The 20,723-nt window shown below is 32.7% G+C and overlaps 1 protein-coding gene across 9 annotated transcripts in view; it reads left to right on the top strand.

Moving 5' to 3' along the window:
• ADGRB3 (adhesion G protein-coupled receptor B3) overlaps window positions 1-20,723 on the top strand; it is a 919,013-nt gene that overhangs the window by 853,075 nt on the left and 45,215 nt on the right. For all 9 annotated transcript variants that reach the window (XM_074310585.1, XM_074310582.1, XM_074310581.1 and 6 more), the window contains 3 exons: window positions 270-441; window positions 14,684-14,779; window positions 16,186-16,225. In XM_074310585.1, coding sequence (XP_074166686.1) covers window positions 270-441; window positions 14,684-14,779; window positions 16,186-16,225 — 308 coding nt within the window. The remainder of the gene's footprint in view (window positions 1-269; window positions 442-14,683; window positions 14,780-16,185; window positions 16,226-20,723) is intronic.

Genomic DNA, 20,723 nt, shown 5'->3' with positions numbered 1-20,723 from the left:
GCATGTGAAAAATGCTATGATGAAAATTGTGTTTGCTAATATTTTAGCTCTGAACATGCTTAAATATTTATAACTGGCAACAGCCTTTATAACTACCATGGGATATTATGTATAGAAAATAAAATATTAAAATGTTATAAACTTTGTGGTTTCCATGTTAATGGTCTTGTTGCCATCTGTAAAGGTGCCTGGTTTAGCGGTGGGTTTGGTTTCTACGATGGGACTGGTCCACAGCATTATGTCATAAGGTTTTTTCTGTCTCTGAATAGGGCATCTCTTTGGAGCTCCTGTGTCGTGTTGCCTCTCCTGGCTCTGACATGGATGTCTGCTGTTCTGGCCATGACAGACAAAAGGTCTATCCTCTTTCAGATACTTTTTGCAGTATTTGATTCATTGCAAGGCTTTGTTATTGTCATGGTCCACTGCATCCTTCGAAGAGAGGTAAGTAGTTGTATCTTAGGGAAAAGAAAAATGGATTGGAAAGGAGTTGGAGTTCCTAACATGTGTGATCTTTCATTTTTTGATATCAAGTTCTTTAGAGTAAAACCAGTTATCCAGAGAACCAGGCACCCAGAAACCCAAAGCAGAAATCAGGATTTAAGAAATGATTAAAAAGGACTACTCCAGCTCAGAAAGAGAGTATCAAATAGACGGGGTCTACCTACAGGAAAGAGTAACCTCCAGGAATCAGGAGATAGGGATAAAAGAATAAGAAACCAAATTGAAAGATCAGTATATCTGCACAGGAGAATGGTGAATGAAAAGTCAAGGGGGTACAGTTGGATTAAGGTAACAAAGGAAATGCAAACTCCTCATCTGTTTAAATAGGGCTTCCAAAGACAGTTCATACCTTGTACTCTAATATGTATTTAAAATGATTTCATTTTAAACAGAGAAGTGTTAAAGATTAATGCATTCTCAGCTCTTTATTAAATTGTAGAAAAGATTACTAGTGTATAAAAGAGGTTACTAGTTTTGATATAGATGTTTGTACTTAGCAAAAAAAAAAAAAAAAAAAAGCATTTCAGCTTGATTGGCAGTAATTGTGCATGGTAGCTGGGGAATCTAAGATGACAGAACTCCTTCACGTAATGTTTGAAGTTTATTACCAGGAGTGAGTGAAGAAACAAGCTACAAGCTATCCTTCACCATCACAGCTGCTGAACTTCACCAGATGTCCCTAGAAGTGTGATTTATTTCAGACTTGATTTGTTTAGTGATAAAACATTATTTTCCAACCTGTGTGAAAAGAGTCTGATAGCCTACAAACACTGACACAATATTTAGAAGGTTACTTCATGAGTCATTTTAATGTTTTCCCTGAGAACCCATAAGACTTGGTCTCATGTTGGGAATTTAAAGAGATTATTCTACTTTGTTGTATAATAGCCTTTATCTTGTCCATTAAACATTTAAATTCATGCATATACCTACATGCACACATACATGGTGTCCCATAAATAAAACTATTAGCCCTTACCCATATAGCCTTTGAGGATACTTCTAGCCCCCTAAGTAGTTTACAGATATCAACTTCTATGTATATTTATTGCCTGTTAGGGAATATTGCCTTCTAGGCCTGTATGACACCAGGCAATAGATTCAAATTGAATATTATTGTTATTCTTACCAAAGAATAACATCTTAAAGATGAGGGTGGTGATAAGTATTTGATTCATTGCAAGGATTTGTTATTGTCATGGTCCACTGCATCCTTCGATTTTACTTTTACTGGCATTTAGAAAATGTAAGGATTTCAAAATATCCTTTGCCTATCATCTTGTTTGAACTTCATATAAACCCTACAGGATTCTACTACTTCATTTTACAAATTAGGAAACCAGGACTCAAAAAAATTGACTATCACAAACCTAATAGAAGTAAAACTTCTTCTCAAGACTCCCCCAACTTCAAATCTAGCACTCTTTCCACTCTTCCATACTGCTTTTTTCTAGACTTTGGATGATAATTATTTAATGATTTAATTCAGACCAGCATGAATTTATTAGGAATCTCCCAGATTCCAGTTTCTGTGCTGGAAGTTGACAGTAAATTTGATATAAGAGAATTCAGATTTCAGTACTGGCTGTGACATTTCTAACTTTGTGGCCTAGAGTCTCATTTCTTTGAGTCTCAGTTTGTTCAGGTAGTAAGATAAGTGGATTGACACCTTCAACTCTAAAGCAAAGGATCCTAGAAAGACAAAAATGAAATTCAAAGTTCTGTTCTATTTTAACTATATTAACCTTGATGTTTTGCTATGTTTAGTATTGTAATTAGTATTTAGAAACAATGAAAAATCTTGCTAACTCCCTGACTCTCTAGGACATTTTTCATAGATGAAAAAGAGGTTTATGTATCTTACCTATAATTTTAATACTTTCTAAATATAATAAACATTTGAATATTTGTTGGTGTATCCTGAATTGTAACCTTCAGGTGCAATAGTAGAAAGAAAGGGTTCATTTCTAAGTAATCTGCTTTCTTTTCTTGAAAGATATTTCAATCTTTCTAATTGCCTTGCTGATATTACATAGCCTTAACTTATTTTTGATAGTTGAGTATCACTATAAAGTTATTTCAACTGTTTTCATTTAAATGGAATAATAATTTATCTCAAGCAGGAATCATCCTCAGTTTTCTTACAAGAATAGTAACTTTATCAGATACCTGATTAAACTGTAATTAATTCAAATCATTTGGTGGCAGCTAGGTGGTATAGTGAATAGAGTTCCAGACCTGAAGTCAGGATGATTCATCTTCCTAAATTCAAATCTGATCTCAGACAACTACTAGCTCTATGACCCTGGGCAAATTACCTACTCCTATTTGCCTTGGTTTCTTATCTGTAAAAATGCTAGAGCAGGAAATAGTAACTCATTTCAGTGTCTCTTCCAAGAAAATGGGGTCATAAAGAGTCAGACCCAACTGAAATGACTGACAACAATAACCAATTCAACTCATTTACTAAAAGTATTTCTTCTCTCTTTGATATTCTGTAAATATCTCTTCTGTATTAATGGAAAATAAAGCAGGAATGGTCTATTACCTATAATAACTTTTAAAATGAGTTGAAATTGATAGAATTTATGACTGAAAACTCTTTATAAAACATGAATGTAAAACTTCCTTCAGTCACAACACTAAAATAACAAAGCATACTTTTATTACTCATGTAACATCTTCTTGAAAATACTACTACTTCTCTATATCAAAAATCTTCATTTCAATTAAAGTTGAATCTATGTCAAAATCCATATAAGTAGATTTTGTTATTTAAGGAGTAAAGGACTATTACCAATGATGGATTAAAATTTGATTTCCAGTTGTAAGTGATCTTCCCTCTCACTTAAAAATTTTGGTATTTACTTTGAATATAGTCTATATTTACTTCTCAATCAATTAGTATTTAATTACTTATTAGGCATCAGGAGTTCAGGACAAAGAATGGCAAAATTTCTTCTCATAAGTGGTCAGCATGTATTTGTTAAGTGTCTATTATGCCAGGCCCTAAGGGTACAAAGAAATCTAAAAATGGTCTCTGCCCTCTATGAGTTCACAAGGAAAAACAGCATGTAAAAAGAGCTTAATTTGACAAGACAAAAGAGTTCACATATGCATAAATATACCTAAATATAAAGCAAATAAGTACAAATATATTTAAAGTAGTTAAATTCGAGGTGGTGTGAGAAGGAAAATACTAACAATTGCAATCAAGGAAAGCTTCAGTCTGCTAATATATATTAAAGACTATTTTCATCCTAAGCAACATCATTTGTTCACTCTGTGCTTAGGTTATTATTCAGAGCTAATAGAATAGATACATCTTTCTATAACAAGACATTTCCCCCAAACACAAATTCCACAAACATTATAACTAAAGACAAATGGACAGCCTTGCTATATGGTTCTTCTCTACAATAATCAAACTTTAATCCTAGGAGATCCCAGAGACAAGTATATTTCCAATAATTACTGATTTCCCTTTCATAGAATTTCTTTTCTTCTGTGACTCAAAAGATATGCTATTATTTCAGGGTAATCCCTTTAAATGTTTCTAACAATTTATATAAACACTGTACCATATATTTGTTTTAAATGGAGATAGATTTGGGATAAGAAATGTATGAGCAAAAATGATTTCCAGTTTCATTATATTTTTGAGTTATATTGTAAAAATTGCCAATATACTATCTCTTTAATAATCCTTTTTAGTATGTTTCTTTATTTTTTCCTTTATTTTATGCACATTAACTTTTCTAGTTTTCCTATAAAGAAAGTAGGTGTTTATGTAGGAGGAACATAGCTTATAGTATAAAAGAGAGAAAAGAAAATGAAATACTCTAATGCTACATTTTAATAGAGATGCTATGAGTAAGGCATAATTTCTTTGAGAGATAGCCATGGTTTCAGAAATATGCAGCCTAGAATCGTTTGCAATTAAGAGAAAGAGATAAAGGAAGGATGTATCAATGATTATGTCTTTGGCAGTCTAGTGTTTACATGACAATTTTCTTTAAGGTATAATAATTATAATAATTCACATTTTTGGAATCAACAAAACTGGATTCAAATCAAGGTTTTGTCACTGTCTTTGCCTACCTCAGCTACTAAAGTAATCATTTTGGACTTCAGTTTCTTACTACAAAATCTGGGGACTGATAGCTTAGGAAAATGGAAATTCTATAGGTGAGCTTATAGGATAGAGGGTAAGGCTCAAGAGATCAGGAAACAGTGTGTAGTGCAGGGCCCATGTAAAAGCTGAAAGACCATAGGATGCAGTGACAGAGCAAATGATAAGACCTAGTAGTTCTGCTACCTTTCATCTGATCTAAGCCTTTGAACAGTCAAGTTGCCTAGAATATCTTGGCAGCACAGAATTGAGAAAACAAGAAAGAAAACCAGAATTAAAGAACTATGTTTGGAATCAGCTGACCTGGGTTGATATTCCCATTTTCCCACTTAATACCTGTATTACTTACTTTTCCCATCTGTAAAAATAGGTTAGCTAGATAACTTTTAAGGTCTCTCCTCACTCAATATCAGTGATCCTATGAACTCCCTCACACTGCAACTTTCATGAAGTTATTTTTTAATCATTTACCTTAGAAGGCATTTTCTCAACATAATTATGCCTTATCACTTTGCTTTGCTAAAATTATAACTGGTTCTTTGTTTTGTATATTTATAAATTATCTAATTCATGCACTTTAGGGGGAAAAGGTGTAAGTGATATTTGTGAGGAAGGGAGAAACGGGTCTAAAAATGGAAAAAAAAAAACTTCATTAACACCCCAAATCATTATAATTTTACTATACTTTCAATTGTTCATCTTAAATCTTTGTTGTTGTTAATTTGTATTAAATGAAATAACCCTGGAATTCCTAGGAGAAATGCACACATTTTCTTATTTTTCTTCACATTTATTAATTAGAAGCCATTAAGATTAATCATGTATTCTACATATCCTATTTACTTCCCCTGCTTCTAAATTGCTAGGGGAAAACAAGCCAGAGGAGAGTTATGAGTGGTAACCGTTGCTAGGAAACACCTTCCTTGGTAGCCGCACGTTCAGCACATCCATCTCTCTCCCTGTGCCTGGCTCAGAGACAATCTTGCAGTTTGATTGCAAAAGGGGGAAGGAAAATAAGATTGTGATACAGACTAAACCATTGTAAAGTCCTTTTTACTAAATGAAAGGCAGAAGGAAAGTGAATGCTTAGGTAGATACTTTCATAATTTCCAAGTGAGAGTTCTTTTGGTAGTCCTGCTATTAAATACAATGGCATATCAGGTTCAGGGACTTTTTGCATCATTGTAAGACATTATAAAAAAGCTAAGAATGCATCAGAGCAAAATTTTATATTTGTAGATAGATGTATGTACATATAATTGTATACACATATACTATCAATCAATTGATTTAGTACTTTCTGAAAGTCAGGCACTGTAATAGGTACTAAGCATATAAAAAAGAAGCATTCCTTGCCCTCAAGGAGCTCACAGTATAACAGGGGAGACAACACACACATAGGGAACAGAAAGGACTAGTAAATAGCTAGAAAGGCCTGACAATAGTAGACATCCAAACATATATTGTTTATTGACAATATGGCACACATCATAGATAGAGGGATAGCTATGGAGTCAGTATTCAAGTTCTGCCTCTGATATATAATGGCTAGGTGATAATAGTCATGTTCCTTAATGGTTTAAAATGACAAACAGTTCTCTGAGCCTCTAAATTACAGATATTTCTGATCACCATCAGTGAAAGAAATACTAGAAGTCTATAGCTTTGATTAAATCATAGGTGCAGATCATTCTACCCCAAACTCAAAAATACATTAGACTGTGAGCTTCTTAGGTTTTTTGGTTTTGTTTTGATTTTTTTTTAACCTTTCTATGAATCACCAGAAGGTACAGTGTCTGGCACATAGTAAATATTTACTAAAAGCCTTGTTGATTTGACCTGAACATTTCCAATCACACACAGCTTTATTCTTTGCTGTTTGGTGTCACTAATATCATCAGCAATATCTAATATTGCTCATGGCATGAGAATGTGTCTTAAGTAAACAAACAAAAGAAACAATGCCCTTGTCTATGTTTCAGATACAGTGTTTCAGAAGTTTTGTTGCAATTTTAAGCTAATGTCCCAAAAGCCTTGATATAATAGTAATCTATTAAAAGGTTATTAATAGCTTAAAAATATAGTTATAAAAGCTAAAAAGTGTACTAAGAAATTTTGAGACACACTGTATAGAACCAACCTGCCCAATCAATCAATAAACAATTTTGGGGGGAAAATTATGTGTGTGTGTGTGTGTGTGTGTGTGTGTGTGTGTGTGTGTGTGTGTATAAGAGATTAGATAATTCCATAAAGAGTTGCATGAATCTAGAATCCTAGATTTTTGTAGAATATAGAGCAATGATACTTATGCAGAGATCTTTGAAGAGCTCAAAGATGAACTATAGTATTTTTCCATCACGTGCAAAGAAGTGTAGATTTTGGAATCTTTGAATTTTTTGTGGATCGGTTGATACAAAGTGAAGACAAAGATAGGAGATGACTTCTGGGATGATTTAGATCTTTAAATAGAACAAAAAAGGTCTTTTAATCAGCAAATGGAACACAGGAAATTGGGTAAAGTTAAAATATGAGATAATCAGGAACTCCTAAAAAATGTACACTAAAAGATAAAAGATGATTCTTTAATGGAAAATAAGGGGAAGAGAGGAACCAAAGTCCTCAAAAGAAAGGTATGTCACAAAGAACAGCAGAACAATGCTTGGAAATAATTGGCTTCAAAGCACCCATTTAGACATAATAGAGAAGATGATGGAAGAGCAGGAAAAAAATATTGAAGTAGTTCAATTACAATATGACTGGGTCTTTGACTGGCCAAATGGTAAAATAAGCATGCATATAGCTTATATAGACTTATGAAGACTTTTCTCTGCCCCCCGTTAGGCATGTGAGTTTAGGAAGGAAAAAAAATTAATTTATATTTGTTTTTCTCCAGACAAAAATCCAATAGCATATATTTTTTCCATTTACATTTTCATTCATAGTTTTGTTTGATCTGATGACACCATGATCTGAAATTTATCAAACTACTTTGGGTCTCTAATTATAGCTAAAGGCTTATGAGGTTTAAAACATTAAATTTATCATCAATAACAATTATTTATGAATAGGTTAACATATAAAAAGCCCACGACCAAAAGAGTAAAATCCTGCCTTATGTTCTAATTGGTAATATTATCTCTTGCCTATCATTACCCTGATCACTTCTTCAGTAGCTTCAGTATACTAACTGTTTCCCATGTACCTCTTCAATTTGCATAGAATTTTTTCTTCATCTCCAGGCCTTAGAATCCCCAGCTTCCTTTAAAGCCAAGTGTAAGTAGTATGCCTCATCTGTGATGAGATCTTTCTTAGTCTTCCCAGTTTAGTGCTCTTGCCATCACCTCCTGTTGTACTCTCCTCTCTGAAAAATGTAAACTCCTTGTGAGCAAGGAATGTTTTCTTTTTATTTTTGTATTCTTGTTAAAACAATTCTTTTCATATGGTAGATATAATAACCGCTTGTTGTATTAAATTGCATTGTTGAATTGTGGTCTGGGAGAGAGGATAGAGTGTCAGAGTTGAGAAAATAATTGCACTGTTACTGGATTAGTATATGTGTCTTCTCTTCTATCTTCCTTCCAAGTCCTTGCAATGCCTTTCTCTCTTGAAAAAGATACAGTAAAACAAAGAAGTATATGTTGGGCACAAGAGTTTAAGCTGACACATCTCTATTTTTTTAAATTCCGTAACACTTTTAAAAGTATGAATATCACCATATTAATGACAGTATTGATTACTTGCAGTTTGGGAGTAATTGGAGTCACCAATGAACTCTAGTTATTCTACTTCATTCCTCAGTTACATAAATCAGCCTTCTAAAAAAATTGTTGCTAACATCATACAGAGTTGACACAAATCATAAGGATTTGTCACTTCTAGAAGTTTATAATTTGAAAAAGAAAAATCAACTAAAAATATATTATGTAAAGGGGAAGAATGCAATTCAACACTAAAGAATTCATGATTGTTTCCTTGGTCACTAAAAACTTCTTTTAGGAAGTTGATAGTAAACAAGCAATACTGGTAATAGATGATGACCCAGATTTCTTTCAGAAGCAAAAGCCACACACTTTTGTTGCTAATTTCCCCCTTCCTATCACTGAAGCAAATAGGCTTCATGACTATAATGTCATACAGATTTGTTTATGTATTTTACAAATGGAATATCTGAAAAGCAGACAACTAGCTCACCTTGTGCTCAGATAGGAAATTTGCTTTAAGATTGGGGAATTGCTAAGAGAACAAATTATACAAAAATTAGTGGTTATATGCTTGGAACAAAAAAAACTTCAGAATATAGAATTATATATCAGACCTTATTTCTTGGGTGGGGAAGAAGAGAGGGAGAAATAATGGACTCTGTGGGTGCTAAACCAATATTGATAATGCAGAATATTTTGCATGTGGTTTAATTGTTCTTGGGCATTACATGTAGAAAAATTTAACCATTCATATAATGATCCCTTAAAACATAGTGATCATTTTACATCTATAGCTAATCAGTACTAATTAGTATAGGTTCACACCTGTCCTTATTGTCCTCCCTAACAGAATGTTGTTACTTATAATTCATTTTTAATGTTTAAATTATCTGTGCTTGACACAAGTATTTAATAAATCCTTGAAAACTGATTAACTAGTAAAGCCTTAAATAGTGAAATTATTTCTTTTAATAGCTTAAAATGGCTTGTGTGATAGGAAATTTAGGAAGACAGGAAATGAGATGTTTGGCTTCATATTTAAAGGAACTCAGTTTGAATTGCAAAGACCCATTTATGGAGTTTTTCTAAACTGGTCTATTGCCAAACATTCCTTGAACAATCTCCCTGAGATCTCTAACTCTGCCAATGTCTTTCAAGATTCTTCTCTGGAAGCTTTGTTCTGAAGGAGTACCAACAGAGAAGCCCTTCTGTAATTTCTATTGTGACTAATTAAATCATTCTCTCTATAGGAGATGGACGGTAAAGAGACATATCCCTGACAACTGCTTTGAACTTATTTCTCATCCAAGAATCCTTCCTTAATAAGGAAGATTTATAGCTTCCTAAGGGAGTCCTAAGAACAGCTCCCAGCAGGAAACAGTCGAGATAACTTACCACATATGTGGTATCTTAAGATAAAATGACAGCCATATTAAAAGACTTTCAGACTGCTACAGACTATTAAATTCTTTATCTTCCTGCTTCTTATTTTTGTAAACTTTTTCACTATTTTTTTTTGTTACTCACATATTGATATATCTGTGATATCATTGATAGGACTATTTTATCCTACAACACAGAATACAACATGCTTGCTCATCCAATGTAGCTCCTGCCCTTGATTTTCCATGAGTCTGACAAAAAAGGGCTATGCAACAAGCTGGAAATCTGCCTTGAGCATGCCAATAATACCAACATCAGTGTTGTCCATTAGTTATCTCTTGTGCTTTTCATGTAACTAGTTCCTCTTCTATCTATAGTTCTCAAATGACATAACTTTATACTTCTCCATAATTCCTTGTTTAAAATAAGTCACAGATTTCTTATGCCCATTTTTGTGTTCCATAACTTTATTTTAAAACCCTAATGATTTTAAAACTATTGACATATCTCCCTCAAAATCTAATTTAGTTGTAATGTTCTAAATGCTAGGCTGCTCTATAATATTATCTGAAGTAAAAAGCCTAGAGTGATGTATTTTGAAAAAAAGTGAAATTCAATTCTCACATGTTCCATAATTTATACTAGGCATTATGGTACAGTAGACAAAGCATTACTTCTGGAATTCAAGGACTTTGCCTATTACTACCATATACTTTTTCCTAGGACTCAAATTTTACATCTATAAAATTAAAAGGTTGGGCTGGATTGCCTCTGAAGTCTCTTCTATCTAGAAAAATAATTTTGGGGAAGAATTTTTTTAAGTTAAGCTAGTTTTGTTTTTTACCTATGAACTAAAGACTTATTATTGTTAATAAGCAAAAGACTTCCATTAATTTTGAAATAACTAAAATGCATAGAATTGAATCAAGTCATTACCTATAAAAATGATTCATCTGTAGCTCCACCTAAACTCATTATTTAACCAGGTATACAAGATTAAATAAATTCAACAAACATTTATTAACCATTTGCTACTTATTTGTATGAGCATAAATTATAGAGAAAGTGCCAATATGTGTCAATACAGGGAAATTTCTTCTCTGACAGAGGAAAATCACAGAGTTCATCCCATACTCATACCCATACCAAGTGCTGAGAAAGAAAGAAAGAAAGAAAGAAAGAAAGAAAGAAAGAAAGAAAGAAAGAAAGAAAGAAAGAAAGAAAGAAAGAAAGAAAGAAAGAAAGAAAGAAAGAAAGAAAGGAAGGAAGGAAGGAAGGAAGGAAGGAAGGAAGGAAGGAAGGAAGGAAGGAAGGAAGGAAGGAAGGAAGGAAGGAAGGAAGGAAGGAAGGAAGGAAATTTCAAAAAATATAATTCATCTCCTATTGGAATTTATAGTCTAATTAGGGGTTTGAAAACAGAATTACTTCTAATTTGAAGATGGTTATAATAATAAAGGCAGAAAGCGTTCATTGCTTCAAAATCCCTGGTTATAGTTATGAACTTTGATAGAAATTTATCAGTTTCTTGTCCAAAAAAGGAAGCAAACTCAGATATGAATTCTGACTATATGTAATATTTTAAACATTTTCTTTGGTCTTAAAGATTTGCAAACCTGAAAAAAGGCTTACTTCATTTCTCTTCTCTCACTATAGTGTTGGGTTTGGGTTTGTTTTTTTTTTTTTTTAACCAATCAATAAAATCTAAATTCTTTTCACATCTTTATAAAGCCTCAGAGGTAAAGAAAAATCGCAAACAAAAATCTGTCTATATTTCCCTGATATGTACCATCCAGAAGAAAACAAGACAAATAAATAACAAACTGTCCAAAATGTGTAGCTATACAATCTTAATATTATGTACATGTATCCTTTCAGAGTATTGGTTCTTAGAGTCACCCTTCCCTTGCCATATGTTAAGCTTTATGAAAGTAGAAATGGTATCTCATCACATAATTTGAATTAGAAGGGGCTCCAACTGTCTTCTGGATAACCCAACCATAAAAGGAATCCTTACTAGAACATATCTTACAAGTGATCATCCAACCTATGCTTAAAATTTTCAAATGAGGACAAAACCACTGCTTCCTGAGGCAGTTCATTCCTCTTTTGGATAACTGTTAGGAAATTTTTCAAGCTTAAATTCCCACTTTGTAATATGTACCTTTAGCTTGTAGTTCTGCCCTGAGTTCAAACAAAATGCTCTTCCACATGAAAGCTCGTTTAATACTTGGAGATAATTAATATCAGAATTTTCCACCACCACACCTTGTTTCTAGAATCTTCTTTTTCCCAGGCTTTTTCACAGCAAAAGTATAAAAGTACCTCCAATCTATCTTCATCTATAGACTAGACCTAAGGCCCTTTATTGTAGTGCTTGCCCAAATCTGCCTCATCTAATTTATCCTTGATTTTAACCTCTTCCCCAGACAGAGACTGAACTTCTGGGATTAAAAGTTTTAGAGCTAGAATCATCGGCCATTTTTTTTTAAACAAATGAAAAAATTGCCATATTTTGGAGAGAGCATTGTAGAAATGCTTTCATATTTTGAAATCAGCACCAAATCCTTGGCTGGTTTCCCCATTTTGAAGGTTAGGAAAATAAAGTATTATCACAGAGCAGTCATTAAGGAAATGTATGATATTCTTGAGGGGAAACCTTTCAAAATGTAACTTGTCAAATACCCAGCTCAAATAGAAGTGGGGCTCACTGAACTTACAAAAGTTCCCTGCAGGCAGAATAGTGACAATTTTAAAACGTAATATTATCTCTGTTTATTGTGTTTGTATGTATTTTGTTAAATCTTTTCCAGTTACATTTTAATCTGCTTTAGGCCACACTGGAGAGTGTTTTGGGCCACATGCTCCAATCGAGACATGTGTTTCACACCTCTTTTGTAGATCATTAAGACAAACAAAATAAAACAAAACTCATCCCTATTCCAAGATCCCCCAAGGCAGCCTTCTTGAAATATTATTCATTCCATTTTTTAAAACTGTGCCCTATCTGCAATTGCCCTAAGGCACCATTGCAGACAACTAACATATTGTGATTGTTCTGACTATTCTTCTGTGAATTGTCTTAAGAGATTCTTTTAGTACTGGCTTTATCCATTCTTGTTTCTGCAGACCAAAGAAACAGATGATCAGACAAAATTTCCTCTATTACCCTGTGAATTTCTTTACTGCATTCATGAACTACATGAAACCCTTAACAATGGCACATAGTTTAATTTGGAAGTGGCTTCCAAAGTAGACTGCAAAAGCCTCTGAAACTTGAACAAGCTTGTTTCTCCCCCACTTAGTCATTCTCAGGGATAATCTAATGGAATTAGGGCTATTTTTTTAAAACTGACAAATACCAACATCAGACAAAGCCTTATAGAATATGTACTTTTTTTTATTACACAGATGACTAGTATAAGGAAGTTACCTTGTCCAACTTCTAATTCACTGGTATGAAAGACAGTTTCTGATTATTACTCATTTTCTAGAAATCTTTTCTCAGGACAAGGGTTCTTAACCTGCAATCTGTCAAATTGTTTTTGTTTTGTTTTTAATATTCAAATAACCATATTTCAGTATTTTGTTTCCTTCATGCCCATGTATTTTATTTAATTCATTTAAAAACATTATTCTGAAATTTTAAATTGATACTTTTAAAAAAATTTTTCAAAGCACATACTGGAATGAATCTGTAGATGAAAAAGCAGGCTCCAAAAGAGAGAGAGATCACTAACTACCCATTGGACTGTTGGGTCATGTCCAACTATTTGTGGCTCTATTTGGGGTTTTCTTGGCAAAAAATACTGGTGGTTTACTATTTTACAGATGAGGAAACGAAAATAAACAGGATTAAATAACTTGCCTAGAGCCACACAGCTAACAAATGTCTAAGGTCAGGTTTGAACTTAGGAAGATGAATCTGAACTCCAGGCCTGACCTGACACACTAGCCAAGTACCACCAAACCCACTGGACACTTGATTATTAAATTCTAGAGTTAAGGTTTGAAAACTGAATCTGCGTTAAAACCCAAGGGAAGGACCGTTGTCCATTGAGATAAAGGATGTGGGTTCAGATCCATCACTTGATTCTACCTGTATGACCTTGAGTAATATATTCATTCCCTCTGGGCCTCAATTCCCTTATCAATAAAATGAAAGGATTAAACTAGATGGCCTCTGAAATCCCTTCTAGATATAGACCAATCAGCCTGTTATTTTGAAACCAGTACTCTTTCTACTATATTATAATTGCCTCTAAATACCTGCTAGAAGAGATGCCTGTGAGTCCAATGTTTTATCCTTACATAAAAAGAATCTTTAAACATAGAAAGAGCAAGCAATTTAAATGTTCATGTACTTCTATCCTTTTATACTTCTTAGCTTCAATATAAGCTACAATAAGAAATATTCTTTGATGGTGTGAGCATTGAGAATTAGCACCAGTTTTGTCACATATTAAGTTATTAAGTCCTAAAAGAAGAATAGATATGTTGTTTCAGGGGATACTCTACATGTATAGTAGAAGAAAAAACAAGCTCTAAATCTTCTTTCTCTATGAAGATCAAAGATTTATCTCATTTCTAACAACATTTCAAATTCTGGTGAAGATTCTGAAAAACTAGATAGTAAATTTCCTGTCCAGGACATACATATTGTTTTTAATAGTGGGAATCAATCTGCCCTTTGGCATACTGATGGTCAGACAGAAGAATTATTAGTGCTGAGCCAGATACAACCACGTTGATAGTTGCAGAATTCTCAGTTCTTATCTCCATAGACTGACTATCTGGCAAACTATAAATCTCCCTAGGAGAGAAGAAAGCCTAAGAATTCATGTATTTGCATTAAGGTGTCATGATAAAGTGACCATTAGATCATAAGATTTAAGCTTTTGTTCACTTCATGTTTAAGTCACTATATGAAAGCAAAGAAAAAATCAATACTGTGTCATCCTTTTCACAGGTTCAAGATGCATTTAGATGTCGACTAAGAAACTGCCAGGATCCAATCAATGCAGACTCCTCAAGTTCTTTTCCTAATGGACATGCCCAAATCATGGTGAGTTTTTACTTTGGCTTAAAAGTGTCATTAAGTAATAATTTTTAAAGATAAAAAGAACAAATGTCTTTAGTGTTAAAAAAAATAATAATAACAGGAAAGACTCAACTAGTGAGTTAATTTTTGACTCATTAATCTTTACTTGAAGAATATATAATATTAATTTTTTTATTAAATTCCTATATGGCAAACTAGGATTCTAAGATTGCAAATGTTTATATATTGCTCTTTTATTACCCTTTATTACCTTTTATTACTTGATCTGCAGAGGATGTTTGCTTGACTCTGATGTTTACTTAGAAGAGAGAATATGAAGGGTGGTACACTTTTTACTATCTTCAAAGCTTAATGGGTTGATAGCCAAAGAAAGAGCACCTAGGAAATTGTAGAGATGGAAACAGCACTTGTTGAATGAAGGCATACTTTAATTATAACCACTTGGATTTGCTTTGACATCCAATTTAGAAAACAGATGCGACTGATACTCTACGTCTTTAAAAAGTTAACAGTATTTTACAGATTCTCTGTTTCTTTTCAATCTATCTTAAAGAGGCCAAGTTATACATCTTTAATTAAAATATAGGAAGAGTTGATACTGATAAAAATTGTGTGCCCATACACAACAAAAGTTTTTAACTTTAGAAAATTCAAAGATGATATTAAATAACACAGAGCCACATAAAGTACTTTAGCTATTTTTTCTTCTCAAATTGAGCTATTAAAAGAATAACAGCTTTTTATATGCTGTTACCTTTTGTAAAGTATAGAGTTAACATAAAGATTAAACTAAATTAACAATAAGAGGGTTTTTTAACAAGATTTGTACTTATTTAACTATAATAAATGTTCTCGACATTTTAAAAATAAAATCATTAAGCTAGAGACCCTTTCTTATTGCTTGGGAATGAAAAAAGATAACTTGAAGGGAGGCTGATTGCAAAGAGAGGCAATCTTGGTGCATTACAATAAATGCAACCATAAACAATACATTTTAATGTTGCCATTTAAAATAAAATACAAAAGTCTGTTTTAAGGCATTTATAGCAATATGATTTACAATTATTTCTCATTTTTACTATTTATAAAATAGCCTTAACATTGTCTCCTTAAAATCATAATCAATTTGATAAGATGGTCAACATCCTTAATAAAGAAGTCACTATGTATTATATTATCCTATTTAAAATGTCATGCCATCTCCAGTCATTTTTATTTAATACTTTGTGTCTAGACAGTATTCTTAAAAACAATCTAATTATTCTAGAGAAAGTATTCTTTTTTTTATTTGCACAAAAGTATAAACTCCCCCTGCTTCATCGTATATCTGAAAATTTCAGATTATCGGGGCAGTAAAAATAAAATTCCCATTAAGTTATCACTGTTATGCTTCATTTTTGTTGTTACAGACAGATTTTGAAAAGGATGTGGACATTGCTTGCCGTTCAGGTAAGAATCTTTGGATTGTTAATTCTGGTATTTAAAAAAAATCAGGAAGTTTCATCTAATATAAACATAATTTCTATTAACATTTATTACATAGATGTAATTATATAAATAAATGTCTTTAAAGTATTCTTGTAGAATCAGAGCATCTTAGCTTTGATAGGGAACTTAGAAGTCAGTTATTCCAATCTCCTTCCCTGTGTCATTAAAGAATTATTTTTATAAGATTCCTGACAGCTGTTTCTGAATATTTCAAATAATGAAGGATCCATTACTTTATTCCATTATCAGACACTAAAAATGGGAAATTCCATCTTCCTATAACTTTAACCTAATACTCAGAGTTCTTCTTGGAGTAATACTATTTCCTATTGTATATGACATACCATAAAATACATGTCTTATTGAGACTTCCCTTTGTTTTTTCTTTTATACTCTTTATGACACCATTTCTAAATTGCTTCACCATTGCTGGTTGCCTTTATCTGGATAATTTCTAGTATAGCCAAAATGTAGATTCTCTGTTGGCATATAGTTTTAAAGACCACATTTGATTCATTGTTAAAAATTGAAATAAGTATAAGCTCTAGTCTTATAATATTTATTATCTTTTCTATAACCTCAATAGCCTGAAATATGATGTAGATAGGTTTTGAGACCTTAATTCATTTAAGATAGTGAAGTATTTTTTCCCTTACCTAATAGATGATTAATATTTTTACCCACAATTAAACTATATTCTAAGATTTGGAAGGATTTAAACCTCAATAAATAATATTTATTAAATACCTATTTTGTGACAGGTATTATGCTAAATTCTGGAAATGCAATTAAAAATAATGAGAGAATCTCCTCTCTAATGAACCTTTCATTCCAACAGAGAGAGAATAAGATCATATATAAATATACAGAATGGATTTAAAGAAAAGAAATATAAATAAGTGCAAGGTCTTGATGAAAGTATACATTAGCAATTGAAGAAGTGTGATCAGGAAAGACTTCATATAGAAATGACACTTAAATTACTTCTGTAAAGCAGAGATGAATAGGTATGAGAAAGAGCCAATACTAAGTCATGGAGACAAGACATAATGTTATGTGTGAGGAACAAAGCTACTTTGACTAGATATGGAACAATGTGTAAACAGGGTTGCTAGAAGTTTAGATTGGAGCTAGGTTATGAAGGCTTGAGAGCCATTAAGATTTACAAAAATAGGAAGGTGACATGATCAGATTTGTGCTTATGGAAAATCATTTTGGCAACTATATAGAGGATAGGAAAGATTGGGGGAGAACTTGGAGCAGTGAGACAAGTTAGGAGGCTATTGCAATAATTTAGGCAAGTAGTGATGAAAGCAGTAATGAAATTTAAGAGATTGAATATAATTGTATAGATTGTGAATCATCTGCATAGAGATGAAAATTAAATCCATGGAATTGGCAAAATCACAGAGAGAATGTAGATATGAGGTTTAGGAAAGAACATCTTAGAAGATGTAATATGAATGATAAGTCAATAACAGAGATGGAAAATGAACTAGCAAAGAGTTGGGAAGAGAACCAGAAGAGTAATGTCACAAAAACTCAGGAAAAAAAAAAGAGAGTATATAAGTGAAATTTTATATCATTATGTCAAATGTAAGGTCAATAAGGTTGTGGATTAAATTCCTTCAGATTTAGTAATTAAATGATGTTAGGTAACTTTGGAATAAGTGGCATAATTTGATGGTGAGGGCACATGCCACATTGCAAGAGAGAACAAGAAGTGGAGCAAATAAGTGTAAACAGATTTTTTTCCCTAGGATTTTGGCTGATAAAAAAAACAAAAGATGGAGGATGATAGCTTGATGGGATGGTAATGTCTAGTGAAAGTTTTAAAATTCGAAAACTGTAGAGAAAGAACCAGTAGAAAATGAAAAGTCAAAGATCAGAAAGAAAAAGAAGATAATTGAAAGGTACTTCTTCTTGAGAAATTGTGAGAACTGGGGATTTGGAGAAGAGAAAAGGATATCAAAAATTAATGTAGATGTATTGGTCTACCTGCCATCTGGGGAAGGGGTGAAGGGAAGGAGGGGAAAAATTGGAACATAAGATTTGCAATTGTCAGGACTGAAAAATCACCCATGCATATATATTGTAAGTAAAAAGTTATAATAATTAAAAAAAAATAACTAATGTAGAGTCAAGAGTGCCACAGAAAGCTCAAGGAATGAACTCATCATCAGAGTGGAGGTTATGTCCAGTGACAAAAAAAGAAAAAGAAAGAAAAGAAGAAGCATCTATAAAGACTTATGATCTGAAAAATACTTTACATTCATAATTTGATTTGAGTCTCACAACACATCTGTGCAAAGGCTTTGACAAGGAGAATGGTTACATTATCAGAGTATAGGAAAGTAGCATGTAGAGATAATGTAGGAAAAAGGAGAAAAGGGTCTCAGTTTCCTCAGTAAAACAGCAAGTTCTTTAATTGATAGGATGAGAGAGGGGAGGTATAAGAAACTCAAGGAGAGAAGAAAAGATTTAGAATAGCTTCTAACAGTAGCAAAATAAGGAATCAATTAGGGAAGAATAAAAGGACTACACTGCTGTAGTCAAGGTTATCTTGATTAGATATTTTGAATTTATAGTATACACAGCATGGTTTTGTGACTTTTTCCAGTTCAGTTTAACAACATGACAATAGGAACAAAGGAAGGAGAAGGTTGGAAAGGGATGAGTAATGGTAGGGCAAGGGGTTTGAGTATTGACGGCTGTGTAGAGTTAAAGTGTTGATATTGGGGAGGGAAAAATGTAGAGTCAATATGATTATGGCCTGAAATTATACTGAGGATTGAAGATCATCATATAAGTGTGGAATAGGTGTAGAAGTTGTTATTTGTCCTTCATTCTCAAAAATGACCAAGACATCTATCTAGTCACTAGGGCTGAGAAATAGTATTATAATGGAATGACAGACAGGTATTGTCAGATTGATGTAAGAGTTTTTATTAACAAAGTGAAACACTTGAAGGAAATAATGAGATTTAAGAAAGATTCTGAATCAGTCTTTAAACTACATTCCCTGAGAAAGGAGAATTAATGACCAAGATCTGGTAAACAGGAACCTCCATTCTTAGAAAATGGGGATAATTTTTGATACTGTGGACCTTGTCATAGGAACATGGCTAGATTATAGTGACAAAGACAACACTTGGAAGAAGCATGGTAGAGCAAAAAGTATTCTAATTCTTTCCCCCTTCCTCCAGGACCAGTATATTGGAAGGGATATAAGTGATGGAAAAGATGGTCAGGTTTGCAGTGTCACCTAGGGAAACGGGATCTCAAGGTAAATGGATGGGAAGACATGAGAAAAAGAAATGCCAGAATACCGGGAAGTTTATCCACTATGGAGGATTAGGGGAATTCAAGAGGGCATAATGAAAGCTGTAGTCAGAATTGGATTAGGTAAATGGGTAGAGTATGGTTAAGAAAAGTAAGGATGGAAAAATGGAGGTGAAGTGGGAGATGGGACTAGTTAGTAACTAGTAGCAAGTGATTAACACAGGGATGAATAGAGGAATAGGTAATGTCTCACCACCAGAGAAATCCGAGATTATTTGAGGTATTTAAGCAAAGTGTCTTACTCATATCTCATAGTTTGAGATTCCTATCATTTCTATCTCATATATATATGTGATTAGACTTAAACTGGATGCCTCTTGACTGACTTTATGTGTAGTTATATATATATATATAAAATGTGATATATATATATATATATATATATATATATATATGTGTGTGTGTGTGTATGGATGGATACGAATATACATATATATATATATATATATATATATATATATATATATATATATATATATATATATATATATATATATATATACATATGCATATGTCCAAAACTAGAATGATCAAATACAAAGTGCTTGGTTCAATACATCAAGCTCTTCATAATCTGATTATTTTGTACTTTCCCATTCTTTTCACACTTTAATCCTCTCTATATGCCTATAATTCAGCAAGATTGTTCCTTGAATAAAACACTCTATCTCCCATCCCCTTGTATTTGCACTGGCTGTTCCCCATGCCTGAAATGATCCCTGTATTCCTGCTTTGCTTCTTTGTTTCCCTGGCTTCCTTCAAGCCTCAGTTCAAATTCCACCTTCTTTAGATGTTCTTTCCAAATTAATTTAGTTACTAGTGCCTTCCCCCTTCATATCACTTTCTATTTACTGTACATATAATCTAGACAACTTGTATATGCCTATGCAATGAGAAAAATTTTCTAACATTTCCCCTATGCAAGTTACACTAATTTTTCTTTAAAAAGAATTCAATCCAAACATCCTCAAAACTTGATTGGCTCAAGGGATTAAAAGTTTAGGTTGATGACATCACTTCATAATCCCTTGAGAATAAAACTGTCATGAGAAGTTCCAAGCCTTCTCTAATACTTGGTTAGTATATCATAATGAAAAAGTCAGTCAAGAGATCTTTA

The sequence above is a fragment of the Sminthopsis crassicaudata genome, chromosome 4, assembly GCF_048593235.1.
Source record: "Sminthopsis crassicaudata isolate SCR6 chromosome 4, ASM4859323v1, whole genome shotgun sequence".
Lineage (NCBI taxonomy): Eukaryota > Metazoa > Chordata > Mammalia > Dasyuromorphia > Dasyuridae > Sminthopsis > Sminthopsis crassicaudata.
Note: the sequence above shows the minus strand (reverse complement) of the source record. Positions and strands in the feature narration are given on the sequence as shown.